At 50.8% G+C, this 15642-nt stretch overlaps 1 protein-coding gene across 1 annotated transcript in view; it reads left to right on the forward strand.

Annotated features, from left to right (window-relative positions):
• LOC104282425 (ejaculatory bulb-specific protein 1-like) overlaps positions 1–1985 on the forward strand; it is an 8482-nt gene extending 6497 nt beyond the window's left edge. Inside the window, exon 4 of the mRNA XM_009880517.1 lies at positions 1973–1985. Within this exon, the coding sequence (XP_009878819.1) occupies positions 1973–1985 (13 nt within the window). The remainder of the gene's footprint in view (positions 1–1972) is intronic.
• Positions 1986–15642: the final 13657 nt, after the last annotated feature.

A 15642-nucleotide genomic window follows, 5' to 3' on the forward strand; every position in this document is an offset into this window, starting at 1 on the left:
CCCCCCTTATCGGCGAGGGGGAAGGCTGAGCTGGAGGAGCCAAATTATCCGCTCACCTCCTCTCTTTAAAGCCTCCCACCCTCCGCAACCGCCGCCCCCCCCATCAAGGCTTCAGCCCGCTGCCGCGGAGGGTCCGCCGGTGTCCCATCTGCGCCCCCCACCCCCGCTTTGCTTTTTAGGGTGTCAATTGGAGCTGTTTCTTTTTATTTTAAAGATTCGCCCCCAACCCGGGGTTTGGTTTGCGAAGGGAGTGGGATGCGGGCACCTGAGTAAGAGAGTTTGCCGCGGGTTTACCCAAAAGGGGATGGTTCTTGCTTCTTTTTGGGATGTTGTGTTGTGACCGCTGGTAGGAGCCACTGCACCGGCACTGGAGAATGTTTTAGCAGACTTGAGGTTCCCCCCCCCGCCTCCAATCCCTCCCCTTCTTTCCAGTAAAACAAATCCTGGTGTTGAGGCTTGTCCATTGCTTGTGGTCTGGCAAAGTTTTCCAAACAGTGCTACTTACATCTTCTGTTTCCAACTCAAGAACCATTTAACTTCCTGCTGCTGGGGCTGGTTTGGGGAGGAAACAGCCTGTCCTGTGTGCCGTAGGCTTTTAGGAAAAGCCCTTTTTCTCCCCCAGCAGTGCACCGAGGGCTGCACCGAGCCCGTTAGCTCGTGCGGCTGCCGAAGACCACCGGCGCTGTGCAGTTGTACTGCGCCTTGGGGACTGACGGGGCTTGTAAGGAGTTTGGCTGTAACTCTCCTATTAATCCAGGCGGCGCTGGGATCTGCTGTAGTGCAGCAGGTAACTCATTCCAGTCGCCTGCTTCTGGGATTTCTCTCTTGGTCCTGTGTGGTGTAGATTTTTTTTTTAACTTTGGAGCGAATGCGTTGAGCTGAGGGAAGCGTGCTGCTACATCTGTCCTGAGCGCTTTGGGTTATTCCCTCTGTCTCAGTATGTCTGCTGGTTCTGATTTGAGGCTCCCTTCTCTGGCAATAAGGAGGGGAGAGGAGATGCTGCCAGATGTGCACCCAGCCAGATGTGTGCTCCAAGCGCTCCGGGGCTGCCGCGGTGTGCAGTGGAGCTTTGCTTATGCAAAGCATCCCGCTCTCTCCGCTTAGAGCAGTGGCAAAGGAGCAGCATCTGCTGCTAATCTCCTCTTTGTTCTTCTGAGAGGCCTAAAGCAGAAATTGCACTTGCTGAGCTGCCGGGGGGACACGCGGGAATAGTCCGTGGGGAGGTCCAGGGTCCTCACTAATCCCCGGTGATATGAGAATGAACAAGTGTGAGTGGAAAAGCTGAGCCGCCCTCCTTGCCGCCGGCTTCTTGGCTATTGATGAGGAAAGAAATCTTACCTGGTAAAAGCTGTATGTTCCCGCAGAGCTCTTGGTGCCTCTGCAAGTGCCCTGCGAAGGCTGGTGTTAGCCCTTCTCTCTGTGCCTAGGAAGGTTGCCACACGCATGGAGGAACTGCTCCCTGGTGTGGAAGCACCTCTGTTTATTTGAATAGAAATATTTCCTAAAAACCTGGATGCATCACCCTCTGCTTGGGGGCTGAGCTGAAATACTGAAGTGAGCTCAGTTAATGCAGTGCCCGTTCCAAGCAGGGGAAGGGATGCTCCTTCCAGGTCCAAGGCATCATCAAAGCCACCGTGATGCTTTTTGGTGGCCGGCTAGACCCTCTGCCCTGGGTGCTGTCCTCCCTGGAGGAGGTGGTGGTGGGGAGCAGAGCGCAGCAGGCGGCTGTGTTAAACAGATGTCATGCTGTAGCTGCAGCTTAGCTGCTCTGTTCCGCAGTCTTGGTGGGGGACGGGGACAGCTGTGGATGATCCCTTCCACCCCATCCCCAATGTCTTATTTCGGGGAAAGAATTTGGCGTCTCCGAATGCGTGGCCTGGCGGGGAATTAGTGCACGGGGACAGAAATTGGGCACGGTTACACGATAACAAGATTGTGTCAGCATGTAGTTATGTCTGTGCCTGCCCCACAGGGGCAGCCAGTGAGCGGGAGGGGATGCTGGGGTTGGGGGGGGCGAGGATGGTCAGAGGCTGCTGCTTCTCTGTATGTCTGGCGCTGGGGTCTGAGGGATGCAAAAGAGGCCGAAAATGATAAATGCCCTCTGGAAGCAGAGCTTGGTGTATGTGAGAGAAAGCGTCGGTGCAAATGGGGCTCTTGCTGCTGTCTTCCTTCTTCCCCAAGCTGCATGAAGGTGACAGTTCACTGTCCAGGATGAAGGGAAGGACAGGTGTGTCCCTTTCCTAGAGTCACACTGGCAGCCTGAGTGTTGCTGACCTCTCTGGTGCAGCAGAGGAGCAGGTGCCAGCGGGACCTGGAGCTGGTACACGGCGAAGGCAGGACCTGGAGGGATGCTGATGGGTAGCAGTGAGCCATGTCCCTGTAGGCACCTGCTTGGGGGGGGTCTGTTAGCACCAGTTATTGGGAAGAAGCTGGTAGAGGCTGGTTTCGGGGATGTGGTGATGCTACAGCTCCTAAACCATGTCTGATATGAGACTTCTTGATAGGATGAGGGGGAATGGCTTTAAACTGGAAGAGGGTAGGTTTAGATTAAATATTCAGAAGAAATTTTTCACTTTAAGGGTGGTGAGGCACTGGCCCAGGTTGCCCAGAGAAGTTGTTGAGGCCCCATCCCTGGAGGTGTTCAAGGCCAGGTTTGATAGGGCTTGGAACAACCTGGTCTGGTGGGAGATGTTCCTGCCCATGGCAGGGGGGTTGGAAGTCAATGATCTTTGAGGTCCCTTCCAACCTAAACCGTTCTGTGATTCTCAGTGCTAGAGAGGAGCAAGTGTGGCTGCAGAACCGAGCAGGACCTGGTGGCTTGTGGTCGGTAGGTTTAGAGTCACCCCTCGGGATGCTTGATGATGACGGGTGCGCTTTATGGTCGGAGCACGTATGGGAGACTGTTCCTGTGTGAGCCTATACCAGAGGGGGAAGCATTGCCTTGAGAGAAGCGTCCGCTGAGCCCGGCTCGCTGAGATGCTCTGGCTGTTCTAAAAGCTAGCCTGCTTTTATGTTCCGCCGTCTCCTCTGCAGCTGGGCTGTCTGAAAACTAATTCGCACCGTATTACAACTGGCTGATGGCGGGGGGAGTAGCTTGGAGCAGCCCCAGATTGCCGGGATCCCTGAGAAAGCATTGCATTTCACTTTCTTCTCCGCTCCTCTTGAGCCTGACCAGCTCTGGGTGTGGGTCCCTCCCCTTCCCCTCTCGAATGTGACTTGGGGGGTGGTGGTGGTGGAAATGCCGTAGCGGCATCTGGGAGTTGTGTTGGGTCTTGCACTGCTGGGCTTTGGAAGTGGCAGATGACAAGATTAGCCACGCTGGGGTGACGGGCAGGGGGTGATTAACTTCAGTCCCGCTGTGCCCCGGCGCTAGCAGGGACGGCAAACGGAGTTGCACGGGAGTTTGCTGCTTTCCCGAGCTGCTCCGAGGTTTCAACCTGTCCTGGTCATAAATCAAACCCCTTCTCGTTCTTCCTGGGCGTTCTGATTTATAGCCTGACTTGGTTTTGATGCACCCCCTCCTCTTATTTTTTTTTTTCTTTTTCTTGCTGGAAAAAGCGTTGACTTCTACAGTTCGGAGTTTACTCTGCTTTCTTCCAGCAGCTCTGCTCCCTCCGCAAACGCTTGTCAAGACGGTAGTAATGTTACAGGCGGCTCAGGCTTACATAGTGTTTATATTGACAGATTGCAATGTTCTTCATAAACGTAACTGATCTGTACACTGCACGCAGGCAACAGGAACCCTCAAATGCTTGTGTGGGGGAGAGGGAGGGAGGGGAAGCATAGCTTGCCCTAATTTACTGACACATCGCTAGCGAGAGCAGGTTCCTTACTGCACGGTAGGGTTTATTCTGGTGGGGGAAGTGCCATTATATATTTTTTTTTTTATTCCCATGGGCAGGTGTGGAATAGGTGCCCCGTGACGCCTTAGGTGCTGCTGGGGTAGAAATACTATACGCCCTGCGAGTCAGGGTGCAATTCTGAGCAAATTACTCAGGGGGGGAGGGGAGAATCCCTTGGAGGGATATTCGGGGGTTGTGACCGCCCCCGATGGAGTGGGCTCTGAGAGTTAGTGTGAGTTTCTGAATGCTGTCGCTACAACTGTGTGGCATCAGCTTGGATGTCATCTCCAATAAAAGCCAACCCGCTGGGTTTGGTTGTGTGTGGGGTTTTTTTTGCCAGCCTGTGGGACGTGCTAGGTGCTAACAGGGTTGTTGCATCTCAAGAATTTCCATACCTGTCACTTGATGGTGGTGTGGGGCCGCACGCCGGTGTTTGCCCCGTCGGCTGAAGGCGTGCAAACTTCTCGGGGAAGCTGTTGCACAGCGGGGCTGCGGCGTGTTGGCTTTCCAGATGCACCGCTCGTCTCTGGCGTGTGTGAGATGGAGCAGCTGGTTCTCAGCACAACCCGGAAAAAAAAAAACCCACACCAAAAAAACCTCAAAACCTGGACTCGGGTGGTGAGGGAGGAATGCGGCAACGCAGGCAAACACAGCTGGAGCGTAAGAAGGTGGCTCCTAGAGCTGGGAGGGCAGCTCTGCCATCCCACCCTGCGGTGTTCTGCCTCTTCTACATGGCAATGATGGTTTTTACCGTGCTGGATTTCTGCTCCTCCTTGGAATAGGAAGGATGTGCCTGGCTTTTTTTTTTGTTTTTTCAACCTTCCCCCCTCACCCCCCGCTGCTTTTGAACTGGGTGAATTGCCATGTTGAGACTGATCTGAGTCCTGACTGGTTTCACTCCCAAAGTTGGCCTCTCTGGGACAATGGACAGCAGTGTTTAACCTCCCTTTGCTTGTGAAGGGGAACCCCATGCCCAGGAGAAGCGTTTGCTTTGTAGATGCTTGTAGGTGGTACTGGAAATGAAGTGCCATAAGGATGGTGAAAAACCCAGGAAAAAAAAAAAATAATGGTGCACGTGGCTAAGGTCCACCAGAGCTGCATCTTCAGCCCTGGGGACCAGTATCTGTCCCAAATCAGGCTGGGAAGTACCCAAAAACTCCTTCCACCTGCAGAGTGCTTGCTGGGTGGAGCAAAACTTCATATAGCCAAGGGTTAGTCAGGCTTGGACTCATGTACTAGGTTGACCACATTGCTTGAGACTTGAGGACCACCACTTTGTGCCTCAGTTTCCCTTACTTGGAAAGGCATTGGGGCTGTTTCTCTCTGAACTCAACTTAATGGTGAGCACTGTGTGCAGTCCCTATGTTCAAGTATTGCATTTTTTAATGTTTTTTGCAGGGGTCACCAGTGCTGCAGGTGACTCCCTAGGGGGAGAAGATGCCTCATTAGGGGAATTAGGTGTAGACTTGGCAAAGCAGGAGGAGGCCAGTGACTTTCTTTAGTGTGACTGGTGATGCAGAACTAGAGACCAGGAATCTATAGGACTCTGGTCTCCTGGTGAAATGCCTGGTCAATGATTAACTTGCTTTCTGGAAGCTGCTAACAACAATAAAAGGGAGTCCAGCCCCACAACCCCAACACAAAAAGCCTGTGAGTGTTTAATAATTAAAGGCCTTGTGCTTTATCGCAGGGTAATGAGAATCGCCTTAAGGCTTATTCAGTGGTAGGTAATTGAATTAAGCTGTGGGATTGGGAAGGGGGAGGGTTAAGTGGAAGGTCTGGGAGACTGCACGGAGAAGCTGATATGATGCTCCTTAGTGTGAATCTTTTTGACTGGATGCGGTTTTGTCTGTCATTTCTCCTTTCTTCATTTTTTTTGTTTGCTTAATCCACTGTGCTTGCAGACTTGGTGTAATTGGCTCCTGGAGAAGATGTTCCTGTCGCGGGGAGGCTCTGCTCCATTCCTTTCATTCAGGGAGATGCTGACAGTGTCTTTATTCCTGGTGTCTTCCTCAGTGAAGTGTTGATGTTTAAAGGCTCATTGAGATTTTGGTGGGAAAGCCAAGCTAGAAGACACTGCTGAATGCTCTCTGTAGTCTTGGAGGAGTCTGACTAGCCAGAGGAGGTGCGGAACCAGTGAGTGTCACCAGTGTTTCCACTGCATGAGGCAGTTTCTGGTGCAGAGCTAACCAGAGCTGTGTGGGGGTGGTGACACCTAGAAAGCTCAGCTTGGAAGAGCTGAAGGCTGGACTTGCCTGCCCTGTCTCCCCCTTGCATCCCTGTACATAGCTGCTTTCTAAGATGGACTTAGGTTGAAAGGGGTTTTTGAAGCTTTTTTTGAGATTGAGGAGATGCTACATTGGAATATCCCTGCGGGAGAGACTGTCTTGAACATGGTCTCGGGCCACCAGAGGTGTAAGGACTTCTGCTGCAACAAGCCCCGTATAGATCCTGTGTTTCAGTTACATGGAGCAATGTGGCATCTTCAGGGCTTGGGTTCTCTGGTGGCTTGAGTTCTGTAGAGTACAAATGGGGCAACTCTTATCCTAATGTTTGCTGTATGAGGCGTTTGCGAGGGGAGAGCTCAATGCATTAAAACTATCTTGATCTGCTGCTGTGTGTGAAGACATTCTGTGCCCAACCATGCAGCAAACAGCTACCTCCTGGAGAAAGCTCTCTTGGGTGGGATGGCACTTGCTTAGTTCATACTAAAGACACAAACCTCTGTACCCCGAGGTCCCTCGCTGTCCAGGTAGCCCTCTGCCAGCTTCCCAGAACTTCCCTGAGGGTGTGTGGTGAAGCAATCCAAGAAGTCTCATGTACCTGGCTTTCCAGACTGCAAACATGCTGCGCCTCTGGCTTCTCTCCATAATGAAGCAGCCTTTCTGCAGCCAAAAAAGCTCTCTAGTGGCTTGTAGCACGCTAATGCAATTGGTTTCTCAATCTGAGCGGCCCTTAAGTGGAAGGACCGCTTGTGCTGTTAAAAGCTGGTGGGATGCTACTGCTCCTCCTTCCTGCAGAATGTGGCTTCAGGGAGACGGGTGCTGCAGGTCATGGACCAACATGTGGTCTGGTGGCAGGTGGGGCAGGTTGGATATGCTTTCTTGACTGAGTGGACCCAGAGCTGGGGAACTTGCTCAGGTCAAGTTGAGTAGGAGCTAGAAATCATTAAGATGCTGGGTGGAAAGGGTTAACCCTTTAGAAGCTGGGGTTTTTTTGATGGCTAGTCTCAAATTTTTCCTCTTCCCCTGTTTTTTTTTTCACTGTGCTTTTTAAGGTTCTCTCAGATCGTGGCTGTAAGTGCTAATGAGTCTTATCTCTTGAGATACTGTCATAAAATACACTTATGAAGTTTATCAGCTCAGTAAGCTTTACATTTCATTGTAATGTGTGTTTGCAGTGTGCTAAGTGGAACAGCGAGTATTTTGACTACATGGATAAACATAGCAGTTACAGGATTTGCTTTAGCTGATAGAAAAAATCTATTCTGACTTTTTTTTTCCCCTTAGCTGTTGCAGAGAACTCTATTTCAAATGGATCAAGCAGGTCTTGCGTGTGTTGTGGTCTTCCAGTCTGCTTGTGACCTTAAATCATTCTCCTATAAGGTGTGGGGAGTATTTTTATTAATCGGGTTGCTGAAAGGTTTCTTTTGGGGGAAGGGGAAACGACAGGTTAAAAAAACTTGAACCCTTCCTTTGGAAGGAACACAGAGCAAAACAGCTCTTCTATACATCTGCTATAGAACATGCAAACTCAACAGTATCTGACATTAATGCTGAGTCTGTGCTGGCTTGGAAGGCAACATGGAGCATGCAGTTCATGTTGATGGGATGTCAGGCTGTATGGGAGTTGGCATGAATTTTATGAGCAGATTCATTTGGCCTGGCTCATTAAAATAGCATTAATTGGATAGCCAGTTGCTTTTTCAGGTTGCGGGCTGGGGGGTGGAACGTAGCTTGCTCTGACTTCTCCATTTGCCATGCACTGGATAGACAAGTTTTGCAATTGTAGCAAAAGTTTCCTTTCTTGGAAAAACTGTTCTGAGTCTTCCAGAGGCTGAAATAACATAATTGGCCATTTACCGCACACAGTAGGAGGTAGCGTCTTGTGCTGTGGAGCAACATGTGATTTCCCCTAGATGTGAATGAAGGACTGAGATGCCCATAGGAATATCTGAGCTTTGCTTAAAAACCTGTCAAATGGCCCTGCCTGGCTAAGGCAGCACTGGGAGGAACGGGCAGAAGTTTGGCCAGAGCCTTGGCCTGCCTTTGGGAAAGAAACCTCTCCGAAACCAAACTGTAGAGCAGCCTCCGAAAGCAAGTAGGATCAAGCAACTCTTGCTTCCAAGACCAAGTTGTTTTGGAAGAGGTCAGCTGATGAGCAAAAGCATAGTCTTCTATCTGCTCTTGGTCTACTTAATTTTTTCCCCTCCATTGTCAGAGACTAGCAAAACTAAGAGTTTTCTTGGAGATACACAAGAGTGTCTTGAGTCTGACCCCGGGTGATACCTTCGTGTGTAACATGCAGGTAGGTGAGACAGGCTGCCAAGATGGACTACTTTGCACAGAGCCCATGGCTTGACACTGGGTTTCTTGCTTCTGTATTGTCTGCACCTCTTAACTTCCCAAAAGGAACTGGTCATGACTCTGCTCCAAAACCACCAGCACTGCCAGGTGAGCATCTAACCGAGGTGGGCTCACCCATGTCTTCAAGAATACCTGTTCTAACCTCCAGTTGGATGCAAGTTATTACCCTTTAAATTCCACCTCCGCAAAGTGCCTTATTTATGGTCCCTGCTGTCATCCATCAGCAGTGTGTGACAGCTTCCCCAGCTCTCCATGTGGGAGTGTGCCGAGTGTTGCTACAGCCCACGCAGGAGCACACTGGTGCTAGCTGACCCCTCTGTAGGCTTGGCTCTCCTGACTTGTGGTGATCTCTGTAGACTTCCCCACCTGATTGTTTGAAAGAAACTGCATGGGGCGTCACGATGCCCTAGTCCTCGTGGTTTGCCTACAGCTGACTCCCAGTGTGGCTCTTGCCCTGTGAACCCCTGCTGAGTTGGGTGCGTTGACCGGCTTTTGCTATTATGGTGAGCTCAGACCTTTAAATATCCTCATTATAATGTCTTCTGTGGGTTGATTTTTTTTTTTGTTGTTTGGTGATCTCATGCTTGGTATGGCAATGAAACAAAGCCAGGCAGCCCTGGGGGGCACAACTGCATGTCTGTTAGAGATCGCAACTGAAGATTGTAGACGAAGCTGGCTCTGCATGCTGCAGAGGACCTCTTGTGGGGCTTTCCAGCTCCATCTTTTAGGATTACAGGTAGTAAACACCTTGTTCTCTGAAGTTGCCAAGGTGAAGTGTTCAGTCTTTTGGGTGTTGAGAGAGTGCTCCTTGACTCTGCCTGAAGCTGAGCTTATAGGGGCTTCATTTTAGCTTGGTGACCAACACAATGTCTCGCTTAGGATCAGTGCTAAGACCTCTTATATCTGATAGCATGTCTGTTTTTGGTGGGGTTCTTACCCTGCTTGGCCTCAACACCAAAGCTCCTCACTCTGCCTGCAGGAAGAGTAGGTGTCTTACCTGCAGGAGGTCTGTCAGATCCTTTCTCAGATGGCTGGCTTCCCAAAATGTCTTGCATTGAGTTCCATGTCTATCGATTCCCATGGAAAACCAGTCAATCCCGTCTCCTGTGGGTGCCAAGACCCTTCTGAGGCAGTGCCTTTCTGCGTAGGTGAGGGCATACCAGACAGCATTGCAAAAAATACTCAGGCAAGAAAAGAAAATGTGCTTCCCCTTGAGTTTGGCATAGAAAGGTGACTTTGCATTTTGGTGTTTCTCAGCTTCTTTGCATCCTGCTGCTCTTTAGCCTCCAGCACAAGTATCCCAACCCACCCAGGTCTGAGGAGGCCTGGATACCTACCTCTTCCAGTAATCTCAAAGGAGACTTCTCGTGTCTCCTCTTTAGGCATGGGAGCACGTGTACTCCACTGACTTGGGGCATGTCATAGTGCTACATGCCACTGCCTCTTGCAGAGGCACTGCTTGTAGACCTGAACTTCTCTGTTGTCTGGATCCAGCTCTGGTCTTGGTCAGATGTGTGAGTTATGATGTGAATGAGTGAGCTGTGACATGTGCTATGGCATGGGAGTGTTTGGGAGCCAAGTTCAGTGCATGGTGGGGTATTCACCTGGGAACCAGGGCAGCTGGTGGGACCAGGCACAGGAGATACCTCAGTGTGGTTGCACTTCTACCCCTCTAGTCTCCTTTTGTGAGACTCCCAACTGGAGTACTGCATCCAACTTTGGAGCCCTCAGCACAAGAAGGACGTGAACCTGTTGGAGCAGGTCCAGAGGAGGCCACCAAGATAAGAGGGCTGGAGCACCTCTCCTATGAGGACAGGCAGAGAGATTTGAGGTGGTTCAGCCTGGAGGAGAGAAGGCTCTGGGGAGACCTTATAGCAGCCTTCCAGTATCTAAAGGGAACCTACAAGAAAGCCAGAGAGGGACTTTTTATGAGGGCATGTAGTGATAGGATGAGGGGAGATGGCTTCCAACTGGAAGAGGGGAGATTTAGATTCGATATCGGGAAGAAATTTTTCACTCTGAGGGTGGTGAGCCCCTGGCGCAGGTTGCCCAGAGAAGCTGTGGCTGGGGGGGGTCAAGGCCAGGTTGGACAGGGCTTGGAGCAACCTGGGCTGGTGGGAGGTGTCCCTGCCCTGGGCAGAGGGGTTGGAAGTAAATGATCTTCAAGGTCCCTTCCAACCCAAACCATTCAGTGAGTCTATAAATCCTTTTGGGCTGGCTCCATTGGTGTTGACTACAAGGACCTCTCCCACAGCAATTGGTGACTCCAGTGGTGCTTGCTCAGCTTGGTGACACAGAGTTCAGCGTACTGCCCTGCTGTGCTACAGCACTCCAGGACTGCCTATCTCCTTTGACAAGAAACCCTATCCCGCAGCCCAAACCCCTCTGGGGACAGTTCACCAGAACTGATACTTTATTTAAAAGAACTGACTTGTTTTGCTCAATCTTGACAAAATTCTTTTCTAGCCCTAATCCTCCTCCAGTGTAAGGTGAGATCTTGAAATACCTGGCAAACTTAGAGCGTAGCTCTCTTTCTGCATCCCTGGGCCCCTCTGTAATCAAAGGTGAGGGGGGGCAGGGATGTTTTCAGCCCTTGCCAAAGATAAATCTCCTGCTGGGAGCTAGCAGGGAGCTATTTCCCAGTCTGTGGTTAGCAAGTTGATCTGACGGGCCAGAGGTGAAACAGCCACTTGAGCTGAATTACAGGGTCTAACCAAAGATCCAACACTTCCTTTGGCTCATTAGCACGGCTGGGTTGCATCCCTGGTGACTATTTCTATCTTCTGGCTGGTGCCATGTTGACTCTGGAAATCCAGAGGATTAGCTTGAGTTTGAAGAGAGGACTGAAGCTGAAGAGCTGCTCTTGGGAGAGTGTGAACTGGACTAAAGGCTTTGAGCAGTCCCTGCGGTCAGTGTTGTGTGGCTATTCTTTGTTTTTGCCTGATTGAAGCCATAATCTCCATGCTGGTTCTTGGATGTCCTGGTTTGAGGTGAAACAGGACCAATTTAGTTCAGTATCTTTGCTTCTTAGCTGGGCCTCTTCTAACTACTGACATTAACAGCATATTGTGCCGACAGCGTTCGCTCTCAGCGTGATCAGACCTATGTTTATAGCTGATGCCCAGGGATGGTGTGCAGAGAGGCTCTGCTTATACTTATTGCTGTAACACCCAAGGGCAACCGACTTTATTTGCCCCGTTGGAGGGTCAGAAGCGGAAAAGCATAGTGGGGTCCCACCTGTGGGGAGGAGCGGACAGGACAGGTGACCCAAAACTGACCAATGGTGTAGTCCATGCAGTCTGCCTCATGCTCAGTGTAAAAGCTGAGGGATCAAAGGGTCAGCTGTCTTTCTTCAGTGGCCGATGTCTGAGGAGGACTCTGTTCGTCTGCCTGTGATCCCGATCCTGAATGCAGATCTGGAATCCAGTTCCGATCTGTCACTGGGTCCAGCCTGGGACTGCCCCAGTGCCAGCCGGTGTCGTAATTGTCATCTCGGGAGCTTGATGTAGTTTTGTATGTATTTCATTATTTTTTATTTTAATATTTCATTAAAGTAGTTTAGTTCCCTCTAGATTCATATGTCTCTTTTTCCATCCTCTGCCTCTGTCTTTGAAGAGGGGTAGAGGGGAGCATCTGTCTGTTCCATCTGGGGTCCCCCAGGTCCCCAGTAGCCGACTTGGCCTAAACCACGACATTGGAGCTGATGAAAAATGTGTTTATAGGCAGAGGCTCATCTCTGCAAGGTGCAGGACAGATGCTGGACCAAAGAGATGGCATTTGGAGGGGAGTGGGACCAGGCATAATCCTGCATTATGCCTCCGGAGCTTGCAGAGGGATCCACAGCCATGCAGAAACAAGTCTCGCTTGATGTAGTGGAGATGCCTTAAAGCTAACTGCAGTTCATCTCTGGAGAGCTTGTGGTCCCAGTTTGCCCTGGTGTGTGGACTGGGTTCCCCGTGGGCTGTCCCAGACACTGCCTTGTGGGAGGAGGTACCAGGGTGAGAGAAGGGCATCCTCCCTCAGCGCTGCATCCCTTGAGGCACTCACTTGGGCTGCTGTGAGGCTCATGGAAAATGTGAGAGCTGGAACTGGCCTGAGGAGGTGAGCCTGAAGGCTTGGCCTTTTCTGACTCATCGGAGTTTGGGACTGCACCAGGCTCCGTGACACTGGCCGTATTTTTACCATGTCCCATAGCAGCTGGCTGGGGTTGGATGCTTGCTCCCTTGCAGACCACGCTGTAGGAAGGGGGGAAAGGTTTTGTGGCAGGGAGGTGGATGGTCACCCTGTCTGCTCCCAGATGCTGACTGCTGAGTGTGGTGTGAGGTTGGCGAGCTGCTCTTGGGGATGCTGTCCTCCTCTTGCTGTGGGACAGATCAGCAGTGTGGGGGTGGTTGGGTAGCCTTCTTCAAACACATGCTCTGCTTGCTGGTGGGGGACTGTTTACTGTGCTACCAGAGCTCTTTGGAGCACTCCTTTCAAGTGCTTTCAATTGAAGTGGCTCTAGAGCTGGTGTCTGCTCTGTCTGGATGTGTTTAGAGGCCAGGGGTAAGTGTGTGTGTTTTTTCTTTTTTTTTGTGGTGGTGGTTTTTACCTTGTTCTGTGGGGTTGAAGGGACCAGAGAGATTGCCAGGCGTCTACATGGCTTTGGGCACATCCATTAACCTTGGGGTGCTTCACCTTGTGAAACAGGGCTGTTCTCAGGGGCCAGCAGGCTGTGAGCTGAGCCGGGGACTTGGTGCACATGCCTTGGCGCACATGCCTTGGCTCTTCGCAGGACCCCAAAGGTGTGTTGTACTCTGGGCCATACCTGAAAGTGTCTTCTATAGGCATCTGATGAAGCAGAGCCCTCTGGGTTGGAGTTGCTGTTCCTGTTGTGGCAATGAAGGGGGGAGTGCAATGAAAACAAACATATGTGGGATGTACTGATGGCTTGGTGCTGTCTGAAATGCTAGTAAGCAGGAAACCCCTACTTTCAGCCTGCAAGATCTGACTGCAGAATGAGCCTGGGAGCTGAGGCTTCATGTTAGGGGTGCAAGGTTGCACCCACTATCCTCTTCCAGAGTCTTGCTGGGAGATGCACGGCTGGATTTCCAGTGCAGCTGCTGCCCTCGCGTAAAGCACCAGCCATGCATTGCTCTCGCTGCTGTCAGCTGCCTGAGCTCCTCTGTTTGTGTATCTAAAACTTGAAGGAAGAAATCTGACCAGTGCAATGGAAACCTTCAATTCCCCGCGGTCCCAGGAGGAGAAGAGTAGCTTGGGGCTGGAGCCTAGGAATGAACTCCGCTTGTACGCCGCCTCGCCTCTCCAGGAGGATCGGCCAGGAAAAATATCAACAGTTCCATTAAAAAGTCTGCTGCTTTGCTAAAGTAGTGGAATAAACATACCTGTAGGCATAACGGCCTGAACCGCACAGGAAACATTAATGAGAACGAACACACGCAGACTTGCTCCCTCTCCCCGTCGTGTATCTCCCGGATCAAAAACACGGCGCATCCATGGTAATGTGTAAATCAAACAGCAGCTGGGGGGATTATTCTTAGCTGGGGCAGAACTGGCCGGAGTCGAACGGAGGGGCTCGGTGCTTTCCTAGAAAGGCAAAACCTGCGCTGCTGTCCACTCTTGTGGGGGCACCTGTGGTAGAAGCTGGGGCAGGATGGGATTTGGGGTGGTTGATAGCCTTCTTTGATGTCTGCTGGCCCTTCGTACTCTTTTTTTTTTCCTATTTGTGTGGGGCTGAACTGTTTTTGCTCTACCCAGTTGAAAAAGCTGGGGTGGAAACTGGTGGGTAGTGGGTAACACCCTGGGGGCTTGCAGAAGAGTGGGGTGGGTGTGATGGTGCTAAATGGGGAAGCCAACCACCCTCAGCTGGTAGCATATGGTGGAGGTGGTCCCTTCAGTCTTCCACTGAGCCCACAATACATCTCTGGGACAGGGTGGGAGAGGAGACCTGTATGCTCCTATTCCATATTTCTGCTGAGGGGGTTGTGAGCTTCAAGCGTGGCTTGAATGAGAGATGCTGCCAGCACTTTTTGGACCGGCAAACCTGGTCCCTGAGCTGCCTGTAAAAAAAACCCAACAAAACCCCAGCTTCCCCCTTGGCCATTCCCAGCATATACAGTATGCACAGAAAATACATGTGGAAAATGCCTTCGGTTGCAACCAGATGGCACCTGTCAAGCACAAGTAGACATTTCTATTAGTGTTCTTATTTGAGTGTCTTGGACCACTCCCAGCCTCTGCAGAGCAAAATAGCCCTGCTGTAGCTGTCCTCCCAGAGCAGTCCCACAGGCAGATTGATGGGATTTTTGCATGCTAGAGACAGTCCCTGTTGCTCCCCGGCCTCATCTGTGCAGCCACTTAGCACAACTAATCTGAACTGACTTTTAAAGTGGATTAGTTCAATTACTCTTAACTAGCCCCGGTGGAAACACTCTCCTTGGGGGATTAAAGAGCCTTAATTCACTTTAACATACTTGATTTCAATGCAAATTGGGCTAAACTGAATTAAAGGCACTTCAGAGCCTTGTGTGGAGGTGCTCCTTCAAAACTGGTGCGGTTTAACCACCCTGCTTTGCATTCCTGTGCTCAGTTCATTCCAGTTAGTGCTGCTGAAGTGTCCCCTTACCAATGACTAATATAGGCAGCCCTTCAGATAGAAAGCTGCAAACACATTACCTAGGCTAATATGTGAAGAGCTCATGCATGTGTTGATTCAGTGCTTAAAATTGCCCAGCCGGAGTGTTTTAGAGATGTTTGCTCTGTTTTGGTTTTCCTTTTTTTTTTCTTCTTTTCCACATCTTGCTCTCTTTTTTTTTTTTAATTCTTCAAACCAAGCTCTATGCTTTTTCACTTAAAAATGCAGGGCAGTGAGTCACACACCGCTGCTTCTCTGCTGTCCTTAACTTGCTGGGTAAAACAGGAGTACTTTACCAACAGTGCCCTCATCCTCTTAGCTCAGTAATTTAACTCTCCAGTTGAAGATGAGCTGTGGTTGTGAAAGAGATTGGCCTCCGCTTCCCTGAAGCTTGAGTGAAAAACAGTCATTACCTGCGATGCCCTGGGCAACCAGGCAGGATAATTCTTGCTTTGGAGAAGGTTGGGTGGGACAGAGGTTTTCTACTGTGTTTTAAGCATCAGATGATGCGTGTTTTGGGGAGGAGAGGGGAATCCTGCCAGCACCAAGTGAGGGGAAGATCCCTGAGCAGCAGGGGAGA

The sequence above is a fragment of the Charadrius vociferus genome, unplaced genomic scaffold (genome assembly GCF_000708025.1).
Source record: "Charadrius vociferus isolate BGI_N301 unplaced genomic scaffold, ASM70802v2 scaffold12, whole genome shotgun sequence".
Lineage (NCBI taxonomy): Eukaryota > Metazoa > Chordata > Aves > Charadriiformes > Charadriidae > Charadrius > Charadrius vociferus.